Genomic DNA, 15,047 nt, shown 5'->3' with positions numbered 1-15,047 from the left:
ACATTTGACAACGTAATCTGAATGCTAAAGAGTTAAACACTGTCCTTACCTAATACTAAACTAGAAAAAAGTAATTCAAATATGACTTTCTGACATTTCATAAGATGAATTAAACTAGTTTCAATTCTACCCATATAAAATTGCAGCTACTTCATCAATAAATGTCCAAAGTAGTACAGTTTCTTCATTCACTTCCTTTCCCTTATAATTGATGTCATAAATTAACTTCATACAGGCATCATCATTATCATCATTTAACATCCATGTTCCATGCTGGCATGGGTTAGACAGTTTGACAGGATCTGATAGGCCTAAATACTAAATCATGCTCCTCTGTCTGCTTTGGCATGGTTTCTACAGCTGGATACCCTTCCAAATGCCAATTATTTTACAGCATATACTGACTGGATGCATTTTTCATGTCACCAGCACTTGTGAGGCTGCCATTCAATTTGCAAGACAACAAATCCCAAGGGGTCAACTTTATGCTAGGAGATGAGAGGTAAAAGATGGTTAAAAGTATGAGAAAAAGGGCCAGGGCAGAACAGGTTTCTCACTGTAGAGAAGCTACATGACTACTCAAGTTTTAGAAAAGAAGGATAGGATAGATCGACTGGAGCTGTAGAGAAACATTACAATATATCACTTACCTGACACAAAGCTTGAATACTGAGATCAATATCTTTGTTGGTAATCTGAGAAATGACAAAATTCACATGAGCAGACATATCTCCTGAATTTCCGAGTAATCCTTTCACAGTAGGAGATTTCCTGGTAAAGAGGAAAGTGATGTTATAAGTAAAACATTCTGATACTGACAAATGAACTAAAGTAGGAAGTCATGGTTGCAAGAGAAACTCTTGATTAAGATCAATTAAGTAGCTTTCAATTATCTAAAACTCACTCTGAACAAGGAGTGTAATCTGGTAGGTAATGAGGGGGGAAAATGATGGCTGACTGAAAACTGTGATAACAGTTTGTGATCTGTGTAAGGGTTATAAGAGTAAAGGGTGAAATTGATAGTAAGATCCATGGTGTGTGTGTGTGTGTGTGTGTGTATTGGCCTTCGTGCCGGTGGCACGTAAAGGCACTCACTACACTCTCGGAGTGGTTGGCGTTAGGAAGGGCATCCAGCTGTAGAAACTCTGCCAAATCAGATTGGAGCCTGGTGTAGCCATCTGGTTCACTAGTCCTCAGTCAAATCGTCCAACCCATGCTAGCATGGAAAGCAGACGTTAAACAATGATGATATATATATATATATATATATATATATATATATATATATATATATATATATATATATATAGGTGCAGTCAAGGGTGTGAGGTTAAGAAGTCCACTTTGCAACCACACGGTTTCATGTTTAATCTTACTGTGCGGCACCAAAGGTGAGTGTCTTTTACAGTTGCCCTGGTACAAACAATGACTTGAGAGTGAATTTAGTAAACAGAAACTGCCTTTGTGTGGGTGTTTTCCCCCACCCCAACTGATATTAGTTTGTTTATGTACCTGTAACTTATCAGTTTGCCAAAAGAGACCAATAGAATATACACCAGAGTTTAGAAAGTACAGGGATCAATTTGTACGACTAAACCTTTCACAGAAGAAGCCCAGCATAGCAACAGTTGAATGACAGAAACAAGTAAAAGATACATATTGCCAAATGCTTACAACTTACCTTATCTTGGGCAAAGTTACTGGTTGGTAAATCTCATCAAGGTCTAACTGAATTAATTTAGGCATTTCCACGAGTTGGTTAACATCCTCCTCTATGTCAAGAGTATAGGCTGCACGTGATACACTTTCAGTATGGTGTTTAGGAATCCCACCAGCAGTGTTTGGTCGTATTGAACCACCCACTGGCCTGTAAAACAAATATTTTTGTGAACTGCATTGCAACAAAATATATTTAATATTTTTACATTTTCAAATACATATAAAGAAATATGCTCTTATGTCAAACAATAAAGACCCTAATGTCTGAGTTCAGAAAACAAGTTTAGAAACTTCTAAAATTTCTGAAACATTATCAATAAGCTAAAACATTATCATGAATTTAATATCCATTTTCTTTCTTTTATGTGGGGGGGGGTGAATAAATCTGTATTTCAGTACTTTCCCCCCTGTGCTTTAATTATCAGTCAATTCATTCAAAAGCTGCCAGAAAGTAAGAATACTATAACTCTTCTACATTTCATTACCTGACACATCTTCTGTTCTCTATAATCTGCTCTCTACTGCTCTTAGTCATTCTATACAAATGCTAGCCGGGGGATGAGCAATTCAGGTGCTGAAACACTTTATCATAAAAAATTATAATTTCCTATGCTATTTATTTATCTAAGCTTTTAGTTTCTCATAAACTAATCCCAAAAGTCATAAGGTTTCTCTCTACTGCTTCTCTTAATTCTGTGCTTATTTTCAGTCTCACCATTACAGCTGGTTCTCTATTGGCTCTCCTGAGTAAGCGTTCCTTATCCCACTCGTATTCTTTATTGTAACACATTCATTCTTTTTCTATTATTAAGAGAATGTGCATCAATATCATTCTGGGCAAAATTTTCTTAAAAATATTCTACCTCACTGACATACTGTAAATCCAAATCCAAAAGCCTTACAATAAAACTTCTCTTTAACTCCTTGATTAAATATTGACTGAATACATTTGTTTGGAGAAAATACAAAGAAACAAAACTAATTTAATACTAACTGTATAATTTTTTGTGGAGTCTGTGCCACTCTTTGGGGTTTTTCCTCTTTTACAATTTTTGGTCCATTTAACTGACGATTTTTCATGTGTCTTTTAATTCGTTCATCAAGCAAACTTTGGTCTTTGTCACACAGCTAAAGAAATTAAAAACAAAAATCAATACCAAACCATGTCAAAATAAAATTTGATTGAAATTAATTCAGAGAATAATTTGAAAGACCTAACAGTTATAATTAATAAATAATTTCCAAGACATCGTGAGGTAGTTGTAAATGAGTGGCACTGTTATATAAGCAATGTCATTCATTTCTAATCTTTTATGAAAACATATCTGGTTATGGAGAAATATTACTTTACGTGGAAACAGCTGAGGGCAATGACAGGAAGGGCACCAGACCATAGAAAATCCAACAAATTCCGTCCAACCAACCCACTTGAGCATGGAAAAGTCGACAGTAAAACGATGATGATGTCTCTTGCAATTGTATGTAAAGCATCAATGAATACCTGCCATAAATTCTGCTCCAAAATCCTCTCTGTAATATTTCCACAGTTTTGCCTAATTTTCTCCAGTAACATCAGCAAATATCTCTCTTGGTGAATTCCATTCTGGAATAACTTTCTCTACTAAGTACATATCCTGACATCTCTACTTTAATCAGTTTTCGAAGTTCGTTTTAGAAAGTACCTATGTGATCCAGCTAATTTTGTTGTTGCTGATATGACCAAACAGCCAAATTGCTTACAATTGCAAGGATTCAATCATCACCATCATTTTACGTTCGTTTTTCCATGCTGGCATGGGTTGGGTAGTTTGTGAGGAGTTGATAAGGCTGGGAGCCACACCAGGTTCCATTGTCTGTTTTGGCATGGTTTCTATGTTTGGATGCCCTTCCTAATGCCAACCACTTTACAGAGTGTACTGTGTGTTTTTACATGGCACCAACATTGATGATCATCATTGTATAAAGAACTAATATAAGAATATGGAAAGTCCACTTAGCTTGTAGCCTAAATTAACATTTTTTTAAAATTCAAAACTTAAACAACTCAACTCTTTGAAACATTATTTTATATATTAGCAAAGACAGACAGACAAGCAAGCAGCCAGGCAGATAGAGAGAGACAGACAGACATATTTCCTTGAACCCTAAGACACATAAGGTTGTTGCCCAGTTTCCACGGTGAAAAAGTGACCAAGATCACAACATTCAAAGGATTGAAAGATGTGAAATCAGAATGTAAAGAACTGGAAAAATTGCCACTAAGCATTTTGTCTGACATGCTAACAATTCTGCCAGTTGACTGCCTATAGCAAAGATATATCAGTTATGTAACCAAACAAGAAGGAAATAAAATTAACATTTGATATCTAGCAAAATGTAAGAGAATGTTCAAAACTAACATACATACCGGTCCAGTAAGGTTAAAGAGTTTATCATTGAGCATCATATATGCAGTAACCATTGTATTTAAGGCAGCATTTCTTACTCCATTATCTCTATCACTAATTTGTTGGGCAATCAACTTCAAAGCATGACTAGGGTTTGGCTGGCATACGGACATGCTATAAACCTCCATCAAGTAACTACACTCTTCCAGGCACTCTACAATCAGAAATCATGGTAAACAAGGTTCAAATTAAAAGCAATTGTCTATTATATTCAAAATACTTTTTAAAGTATTCAAAGTTAAATGTCTTAAATAATTATCAACACACTATTTTTGTCAAACTAATTATTGAATGTTTAGGTAAATGTATTGCTTTAAAACAATGTTAAAATATTAATTTCAGTCTGTTATTTATAACAAATAAAAGACAACAAAATTCTTTTATATAGTTATCCACTGTTAGAAATAAAGTATACACCAAATTGTTATAATGTAAATACCAAAAAAATTCAAAAGCTGACAACAGGTCAGTTTTCTAAAGTAAAGAAACTTCTGTTATGTCTACATAAGCAGAAATGGTAACAAGAAAATAGTGGATTATCCTAATTTCTGCATAATACTAAACCAGAATAAATCATTGCCAACAAGCCAAAAAATGACTGCATTTACAATCTCTATATTCACTGCATTGTATTATCACTGCCTTGATCATCAGCAACCTCAGTCCATTTGAATTTTGGTTAGATACTTTAGCCTGATAGTTCAAGCTATACCACACCTAAGCAGGTAATTAATACTATCTTTCGAGATATGTCTTTCCTTATTCCAAAGAAGTTTGCTTGCAGTTATTCAAGCAAAGGAGATTCCTTACAACTCCAGCAAATTTCCAAGCATTACAACACATACAAAAGAACTAGTGTATACTCCACAAATTATCACCACCCAAATTGCAGCCCTTATTGCTCAGATATTTAACTTTTAGAATCCTCCTACTTGCCAATCCTAAATTTAATGGCTTTACAAAGTCACATTTTCTGGCCATCTTCTAATAACCATTGTGCACACATGACAAAACCCTTTCCTTGATGACAACTTCAATACTATAGAAACTTCTGTTGCCACTTCAGGTCAACATGACCAGTCCAGATGGTGTTGTTTCTATGAGACTCAAACAGTGCATTCTCATATTAGTTCTTGTCTTGATCAAACTATTCAGTCTTTTGAAATACACACTAGCATATCCTATGGCCAAAGAGAGGCAAAACTTTCTAACCATTAGCCTATTCCTTCACTTTCACATCTCATGTATGATGAAATAAGTTTCTTTATCATTTTGTATCTCTCTCCATTTTAGTGTCCACCACTACAACATCTGTAGTGGTAGAGCAATTAGAGATCTACTTTCCTACATCATGTACAAGCAATCTCTTACTCTTGAACTTAGCATCAACAAAGCTTTCAACTGTAAGCATTAGAAATACCAAGCTAAGTTGGCTTCTTATGAGTTCCAATCAACTAATTATGTCTTAGACTGAATGTTTCCTATCAGATTGCTCTATCATTGTATCAATGGGGTATCTCTCTCTCATTCTATAAACTCCGGAAACCTCAGGGTTCTTCCTTATGCACAATTCCAATAGTGATTTGACAATGCATTTTCTAAAATGCAGTAACTATATTTATCAAAGAAAATATCTTGCAATAGTACACTCCTTTTAAATCGCTACAAATGCAAGATCTCACAATCTTTCTACAGCAATCATATTTTGTCATAACACTGCCAAAACTGCATCAGGCCAGAAAATACGTCCCTCTAATCAGCTGTTGACCCTTCGCAAAGCATAAACATGACCTACAATAGAGTACTGTTTTGCACACTGAAATCCTAGAATGCAGTATAATAAAGCAAAAGAAAAAAAAACCCTCCTACTGATTAGAAAAAACTCAGTTACTAAGATGGCCTTTCCATCTCTCTTACTTCTATAATGGCTTCTGCAATTCTAAACTAGCAAGCTACAAACTGATTCCACTCATAACCATCCAATTCTCCTGCCTCATCTCTACTTATCATCCCCCTTATTGTTGCACACCCACTAAACACTGCACTGTATCCTCCTTTAACACTTTCTGCCCATCTTTACTCCCACCATCACCACCACTCAGCCTTAAAACTGAACATTAATTATTATCAACCTCACAAATATTTAGGAGTTCAGTAAAATTCACAAGTATTCATCATCTTTCTTGACTAATTAAGAAAGAAAAGAAGTAAAAATTGCCTGACTAAAACACTAAAATATTTTGATATCATTTCAGTGATAGATAAAATTAACTTCATTTTTCTTACCTGCTCGTTGTTTGGAATTCTTAGACCGGAGACCATCAATCATGTATGGGAAAAGTTTACTACCGGGATAGACTTTACACACAGACTTTAAAATTCCTCGAACATTTTGACGAACATTATCTTTAGGATCACCAACCTATTTAACGAAAATACACAAGTAATGTAAACCTAAGAAAGAAAACATTTATATTATTTCAAGGATTATCTTTTTTTTTAAGGTATTAACTCTTTTGTTACCATATTTCTGTTGAAATACACTGCCTTCATTAAAATTTTGAAAATAATAGCTCCCATTATTAAGCCGATATTTAAGGCAGTAAGCTGGTAGAATCATTAGCATACCAAGCAAAACGCTTAGTGGCATTTCATCCATCTTTACGTTCTGAGTTCAAATTCCACTGAGGTCAATTCTGCCTTTCATCCCTTCAGGGTTAATAAAATAAGTACCAGTTGAACATAAGGGTCAGTATAAAAGATTTATAACGTCCCACCTACTAACTGGCCTTGTGCTTAAATCTGAAACCATTATTAAGCTGATACTTGGAACATAAAATTTTTATGAAAAATTTTAATTCAGATCTCTTTAAAACAAGGAATTTTGTATCAAAAGATCAGAGGCAGTTGATATCAAAAGGGTTATTATTGTCAAACAAAATAAAATGAAGTTATAATTTAAAATTTTTTTATATTGAAGTAAATGCTCTTTTCTTCAGCAATTAAAATTAAAATAATGAAAAAAAAAAAACTCCACAATGTCTTACTTTTTGTATCAAATAAGGAATAAACGAGACAGCCTCGATATCGTTCAAATGGTAATCTTCTTCTGCAAGAAGGTCGAAGACATTCTGGATATACTCTAAGGCTTTATTCAGCATGCTTGGATTTGTATCAAAGAACCGCAAAGTTAACCATTTTAAAATTAAGTCAAGATTGGAAATGGACTCTGGTTTTTGTGTGTCAAGGCACTGTAAATAAAATACAAAATATCTTAAATGAAAAGCAAGATGAAATTTACCAAAATAATATCAAGTCATCAGAGGAATTCTGTATAATTTAGAAACCTTCTCAAACGAAGGCCAATAAATTGATAAGAGCTAAGTTTTAAAATATGAATGAAATTAATTTATCATTTATTAATACAAATCATGCTTTCAACTGAGTTTAAATGTATGAGGTCATTGCAAATATTAGCTGCATATTCATTCAAAATCTTTGTCTCTTAGTCATCTAAGGGGCTTGGCAAATACCAGTAAGATTATGATTAGCTGAAGTCTAATAAAAACTAAACAAAACCTAAAGAATTAGCACAGTACATGCCAAAGATAATACTCATGCACTACTGCATGTAATTTTCAATCAATTAAATTCCTGAATTGTTACCTCTGCCATTCTTGCCCAAAATTAATTATTAAACTAATGATTTTGTTTTCTTCAATTTTGTAGAAATCAAGGAAGCCATCTGATCAGTCATGTAAAACCTACCCCTTCGACCCACATGTGCTGATAGGAACTGTGTTGTATGCACCCTTAACTCCAGTATTAACTGTAAGACCAAGAATGTAGTCTACAGCATGAAGTGCATGGAGGGGGATTGTAAGAACCATAATACAACACACATTGGAGAAACTTCTAGGAGTTTAACACAGAAACTAAATGAACAGTGGTGGGATTGTAATAGCAGGAAGCAGTCATCTATACTTCAGCATACCAAAGAACAACATGGGGCATACTGAACCAAATTAGCATCAATATCTTGTCTAGATACCCAAGGACTCGTTATTTCAATTAATTTGAATGAACAAAGATTGCAGTTCATCATGAAAAACAGGTTTATATCAACAAAGCATTAATCATTTTAGAAATGAGCTTGTGTTTTATAAGAAATATAATTAAATATCTAAAGAGTATTCCATCAACAAGCTACATTTCTGACACACTAGAATAAATAGTATTTAGACTGCAGCCATGTATACATGAATTAAGAAAATATATTCTTAAAAATATATTCTTCTTAGTTTTGAATATGACAGGATTAATGCCAACATCAAAGACAATCCCAAATGTGGATTGTGATGTAATGTTAAGAACATCAAAATTCAAAATTAATATTTAACTTAAGGTATTTTTCAGTTATTCCAATCCCAGAAAATTGTGCAGGTTACATAAAATAAATCAAAATATACCTTTGTCAAAGTTTCGATAGCTTTAATATGAGATTTGAAATCTGAATGAAATAATTGATCCATTAATGGTTTGCTAAAATTTTTCTCCATCTGGTTCCGTAACTGTTCGACAAACTCAGGTCGAGGCTCAGTAAAATTCCACTTTAGAACCTACAAAAACAATTTAATAAATACATTAAGGGATATTGCAATCAATGACACATCAAACAGTTTAGGAAATGCTACATGCTTAGGGTATTTTTCTTTAAAAATTATTTTCGTAATAGTTTATTATTTGTACTGCCTTTTGTTCAAGAAAAAAGCTATTTATATATAAGAATGTTTGTTGTTTTCTTTATACATTCAGGATAAATACAAATTGATGAAACGTTCATGTAGAAAATCTCCATCATGTCAACAAAATGGTTTGGTAGGATACAGTTTAAGGAGCTATCAATTCAACTGATTTGCTATTATAAGTAATAAGTTACAACTAATACCATCATAAGACTAATCATTTACATCATGTCAAAGTTGATACACAAGATGAATAAATTACATATATAACATCATCATTGTTTTAATATCCACTTTTCCATGGGTTAGATGGAATTCACTAAGGTAAATTTTCTACAGCCAACCCTCACCTGTTTCCAAGCAAGGTGATAATGAAACGGAAACAAACAACACCATTTGAAAGAGACTTTATTTACAAAGTATGAGCAAAATGCCAAAAAGCTCAGATATGCAAGTTGACAGCAAACAAAGGACACACTGCTTGTATTCTTTCTTTATAGAAAGACTACAGGCAGATTATCATTATATATACATATACCATTACACACACACACACTTCTTCGGTTTCTCTCTACCAATTTCATTCATACTATTAATCAACTCATGGCTATAGAACACTAACCAGAACAAATGATTTGTAAAGAGCCAACCTGAAACAAGTCTGCAATCTCTTGTATCTGCACTTGACTCAGCATGTGATGATTTTGGCTTGACCATCAACTTGAAAAAAACGGTTGTAATGTATCAACCTGCATGTGGTGCTGTTTGCAACTCCCCCTAAAAGTTTTGTTAAGGGTAAGCTACTTGAAGTTGTTGATTCTTTCATCTACCTTGGAAGCTCCATACAAAATGATGGAAATTTGGACACAGAAATATATCTGTGAATTCAAAGGGCAGCACAAACATTTGGTGGTTTGGAATCACATGTTTGGTGCCAACGACATATAAATAACAATACACACACACACACACACACACACACACACACACACACACATTCATTCATTTTGTATTAATTTCCACGGAAATGTATATAAAAATTTAATGTATACAAATATAAAAAATACATCTATAGCTGAATTCAACAGTTGAACTGGTACTTCTAGTTGTATACAAATTCAACTTACTTTTAAGAGCTTTTCATCTTTCATTCTTTGATCTTTGGAGACCCCAATCATCAAAGGTGGTGATACATCTTCCTCTTCTTTCTTCTTGCTACTTTTAGCAGAAGCCACTGCCTAGTATCAAATACCAAATATTGGAGACTCAGAAACTTATTTTTATCAGTTCAAGACGAGAAATTAAACAGTTTTCCAAAAATTTTACAACAACTAAATAATGAAATTGCAATTTTATATTTCAAGTAATTATGAAGTTTCTCCATTATTACATCATCATCCACAACATGATAAATATACATTGTTCTGTTAGTGCGAGGGGAAATATCAGGACATACGTAAGATATAAGGGCTTCAGAGAAACTAAAAGTATCTGACTTTTCTCATTCTATGAAAGGACACTTAATAGTAGAAATATGAAAAAAAAAAAAAAAAAAGTTAAAGGAACGTTTAAGATAAAAGCCATAAAGGGATGTGGGCATTACTATTATCATCTCTGATAGCAACAGGCTTTCACAACCTGCCAATAAGATTAAAGCACACATCCACAGACACCTCACCACCAAAATAATAATAATAATAATATATAGTGTCAATTTAGCTTTGCTCATTAAGCCTAGATGACCAATATCACATTTCTGCCTGTGATAATTGCAGTTCATTAAAACTGATATAACAAGATTACTAATAGAATTAACATTCTTTCAAATTATACTGACAGCAACTTTGATTCAGTTTATGTATCAAGAGATTTTGAATTGTTTGAACTCATTAATCTAGGTATTTATCATCATCATCGTTTAACGTCCGCTTTCCATGCTAGCATGGGTTGGACGATTTGAATGAGGACTGGTGAAACCGGATGGCAACACCAGGCTCCAATCTAAATTTGGCAGAGTTTCTACAGCTGGATGCCCTTCCTAACGCCAACCACTGAGAGTGTAGTAGGTGCTTTTACGTGTGTATTTCTTAAATCTACTTCACTGGATTTTTTTTATAATAGACTCTTATATGATAATTTAAATCAGATATAAATATACACATAGTTGATTTCCATACCTAAATAAATAAATAACTTTTCCATTTTTTTTCTTTTTTTAATTTACCATTCATCAATCACAAGTGTTTTCTTCTATTCATTTGATCACATCAAGCATTTTTTAAACATTAAGCCTTTTTGAGAAGCTGAACTAGATTTTTAAATAATATTTGTTCTTGAATAGTGCTTAAAAAAATTGACAATATATCTACTGGACTCAAGCAGTAATATATCTTGAAATGTGGTATATAAAGTAATATGAATGGAAACATGAAAATATCCTTTGATCACACAGTTTCCTTTCTGCAAATGATATATAATTTCTTCATTCTTAGCCACCGTTCATCAGAACTGACTACAAAATAACATGTTGATTAACTAGATAACACTTATTTTGGGGTCTCTTCATGCATTAAAAAATAAATCTAACTTTAGTAAATAATTAAATGTTTGTAAGATAAATAAAATCACATTATTAACCTTGCCACGGCCGACACCAGTTGATTTTCCAGCCTTAGACTTTCCTTCTGGGGCAGTCTGAGGCCGGGCTGCTATTGGCGGCCCATCGGATTCATCATCATAGTCAACAGCTTCAGCTTTCACTGATGCTACAGGAGCTGCTTTTGGAACATTTGGGGCAGATTTCACAGCTTTAACTGGTTTTGCAGGCAAATTTGCACGGGCTTTTTCAAGAGTCTGTATCATTTGATCTTTGGATGCAAGCTGAAAAAAAAAATAGATAAGGAGAAAGATTATTAAAAAGAGATACAAAAAAAAAAGGGGGGATTTCGTCAAATTTAGACATGCAACGTATTCAACTAAGACTTTATTGAGAGAGAGAGAGAGAGAGAAAAAGAGAGTGTGTGTGTGTGTGTGTGTGTGTGTGTGTGTGTGTGTGTGTGTACGCATGTGCATGCTAAAGTAAAAGATCACAGCTGTGTGTCTGATTGTGTATAGGTACATATGAGAGAGAGAATGTGATTGAAAGAATATGTACAATACTGTTAGTGTGCATATGTGAGTTGGTGCATGCAATCATAAATATACATTTACATAACAGGTGATAAGAATATAGTAACTATATACCTTTGCCTTAGTAGCAGCTCTGAACATGCACTCATAGCCAACATGTATCATAAATGGCACAATGGATTCCTGAGCTTTCTTACGCACATCACCATTTCTATCTTCCAAGCAATTCAACAAAAGTGGTACACACAATTTCAATTCATTTGGAAGAGATTTCACATTGGGCAATTTTTCACTTAACCACCCAAGCAGCTGCAAAATAAGAGTCAGTCGTATTAGAAAAGAGAAAATATTTAGATTTTTGTATTTGGTTTGCAAGAATCTTAACATGAACTCAATGTTGAAACAGATTTTGTTGTATCTTGCAAGGGTCATTATGCAAGTAGACCAGGAGTAAAGAGGTCATGGATGATAACAAAAGGACTTTGTCAAACCTAACTGATTGACTGACCAAATGATTAATCAAACATTCAATTAGTTAATTGGGTTAAATGTTAATGAATTAACTAATAACAATAATAAAAGAAATGAAACACAACAAGTGCATGTTTATTATTGACCCTCCTGAGATACAACAAAAATATTTAAGAATGGTCAAAAAATTACTTAATTTTTTCATATATTTAATATTGTTCAGTTAAACTAATCTGGTCACTGGCAAATGTCATAATAAGCCAGAGTTTATTCCAGGTTTTGCAGTTCTGTTTTCATACCTTTCCTCATCAACAATGTTGGGTAATGAGTGAAAGAATATGATTTCAAATGCAAACAACTAAAATAGAGTTCTTCCAAAGGATCTCTGGAGTAACATTACTCAACAGGGTGTGTAGCTCAGAGAACAGAGAATCTCTCCAGGAAGAGAGGTCACAGCTCCAGTACCTACAATGTTGTAGGTAAGGATTGCAAGACAGATTCTTCAAGTCAAGTAGCAGGACACCTAAGAGTAGATCAAGAATGAGATGATAGAATAATATTCACAGTCTCAGGTGGTCATGCTTGAGAATCCAGCAGGAAAGTATAATGATGGTTGCACCAATAGGACTCTATGGAAGAGATGCCTGAGGACTACCTCCAGGACCTTCCCAAGAGTAGTAGGGGGAAAAATGGATAGAAGGATGGAAACCTAGATACTAATATCAAAAGTATTTAAAAAACAAGAATACCTCCATGCGCAGGTTTGGGTTTTCTATCTTCAGTGCATCAGAAAATGCTTCACATTCAACTAAGGCGTGTATGTTACAGTGCTCCACCCAAGCATTAAGAGCATTTACAGCAGCAGTCCTCAGATGTACCTAGAATCATCAAATCAATAGGTAAATAAAACATCTTAGAGAGAGAAAGAGAGAGCAGAAAATATTGATAAAACATAATAATTAGAAGCAATGTAGTGAATGAGATTCAAAAAGTGAAAGCATAAACTTGCCTTACTATCTCCAAAACAGCTAATTATGCCTGGCCCAATTGTACGGATATGTTGTTTGCAATGAGGACCAAGAGAAGTAGCCAAAGTTCCTAATATGCCCAATGTAGTTATTACCTGAAAAGTTCAAAACAGAAATCACGATAAAAAAAGCTATCCAGCCAAATTAGTTTCAAAACTTATATTCTATTTTATTTTCCATTTAATGCTGTGCCACATACTCGAGAATGACATATCTCAAATATGAATTCAACCATTAAAATGATGAAATGGTGTCTAATGAAGTCAGAGCTCCTGAGAAAACATAATACATAATGATTTCTTTCTACTGTAAGAGAAGAAAATTTAGTCAGTTAACTTCTCTTTAGAGTATGAATTTATGAACAAATTTTATCAGTTTGGAAGGGATCAGAAGTAAAGATGATCTTGGTAGAACTTGAACACAGAAACAGCAGGCATGAAACTTATGTCAAGAACTCAGAACTAAAGGCAACATATATAACTGATAGAGAATCTTTGTAACTATATATTATAATGAAAGATGAGATGAAACAATAGCAATACCTAATTTAATAGTAACTTTGCAGTTTTTGAACACTTACAATACAAATAAAATATTTTATGATTTGAATCTTAAAAAGTCAAGAAAATCTAAGATGACATAAACAAAAGACAACTATTTTCTGGAGTGAACTTTATTTCAGAATGTATAAAATAAGAAAAAAAAAAAAAAATTCGGTTATATATTGAGTTAAATTGATATTCGCTTGAAAGACTAGCTTGCTAAAACATATCACAATTCTTCTTTATGGAAACATCTTTACAGTATGGATTATGATTATCTGTTGCCGCAGTTGCTTAGAGTAGTATGGATTAGAATTATCTGTTGATGTTGCTTTTAGTGGTATCTAGAATATCTATGAGAATATAGGATTCTCTGAAAAAAGAAGAAAAAACATTAAGTATGCAAAAGAGAATCTGAAAATAAAAGTACCAAAAAAAGTCTAAGCATTTGTGTATTTACCATATTTTTGTTAGAATCTCCAAGTCTGGCTTTTAAAGCTTCGGGTAACTGACCCAGATTAGGCAAAACAAATTTGTTTTCGTTCAAGATGACAGTGACTTTTTGAAGACCTTCATTGCGAATTTTCCAGTTCTTATCATCCATTTCAGCAAGAATTTCACTTGTTATTTTATCACTAAATAAAACAAACATATTTATGAAATTTCCTACTGAAAATTTGTAAGTGTTTGGATTATTTTTATTTTGAAAATAAGATTTCTGCCGACATTATCATTGTATAAAATAAGTTAGCAAGAAATCATAGGTAACAGAGTCTCTGGTAACAAATAGTAAGTCTCTACAAAAGTCTTCTGAGTGCATTTACTCTTTTACTTGTTTCAGTCATTTTGAATGTGGCCATGGTGGAGCACCGCCTTTAGTCAAGCAAATCGACCCCAGGACTTATTCTTTGTAAGCCTAGTACTTATTCTATCGGTCTCTTTTGCTGAACCGCTAGGTTATGGGGA

The 15,047-nt window shown here is 33.4% G+C and overlaps 1 protein-coding gene across 4 annotated transcripts in view; it reads right to left on the bottom strand.

Moving 5' to 3' along the window:
* LOC106875789 (cytoskeleton-associated protein 5) overlaps positions 1-15,047 on the bottom strand; it is a 92,355-nt gene that overhangs the window by 11,923 nt on the left and 65,385 nt on the right. For all 4 annotated transcript variants that reach the window (XM_089351819.1, XM_089351818.1, XM_089351817.1 and 1 more), the window contains 13 exons: positions 14,542-14,716; positions 13,521-13,634; positions 13,261-13,389; positions 12,155-12,349; positions 11,549-11,791; positions 10,039-10,149; positions 8,636-8,785; positions 7,214-7,417; positions 6,453-6,588; positions 4,127-4,320; positions 2,714-2,847; positions 1,682-1,867; positions 651-771 (listed from right to left, as the gene is read on the bottom strand). In XM_089351819.1, the coding sequence (XP_089207945.1) occupies positions 651-771; positions 1,682-1,867; positions 2,714-2,847; positions 4,127-4,320; positions 6,453-6,588; positions 7,214-7,417; positions 8,636-8,785; positions 10,039-10,149; positions 11,549-11,791; positions 12,155-12,349; positions 13,261-13,389; positions 13,521-13,634; positions 14,542-14,716 (2,092 nt within the window). The remainder of the gene's footprint in view (positions 1-650; positions 772-1,681; positions 1,868-2,713; positions 2,848-4,126; positions 4,321-6,452; positions 6,589-7,213; positions 7,418-8,635; positions 8,786-10,038; positions 10,150-11,548; positions 11,792-12,154; positions 12,350-13,260; positions 13,390-13,520; positions 13,635-14,541; positions 14,717-15,047) is intronic.

This window comes from Octopus bimaculoides, chromosome 5 (genome assembly GCF_046866305.1).
Source record: "Octopus bimaculoides isolate indiv1 chromosome 5, ASM4686630v1, whole genome shotgun sequence".
In the NCBI taxonomy this organism is placed as follows: Eukaryota; Metazoa; Mollusca; class Cephalopoda; order Octopoda; family Octopodidae; genus Octopus; species Octopus bimaculoides.
This window is presented reverse-complemented; position numbering and strand designations above follow the sequence as displayed.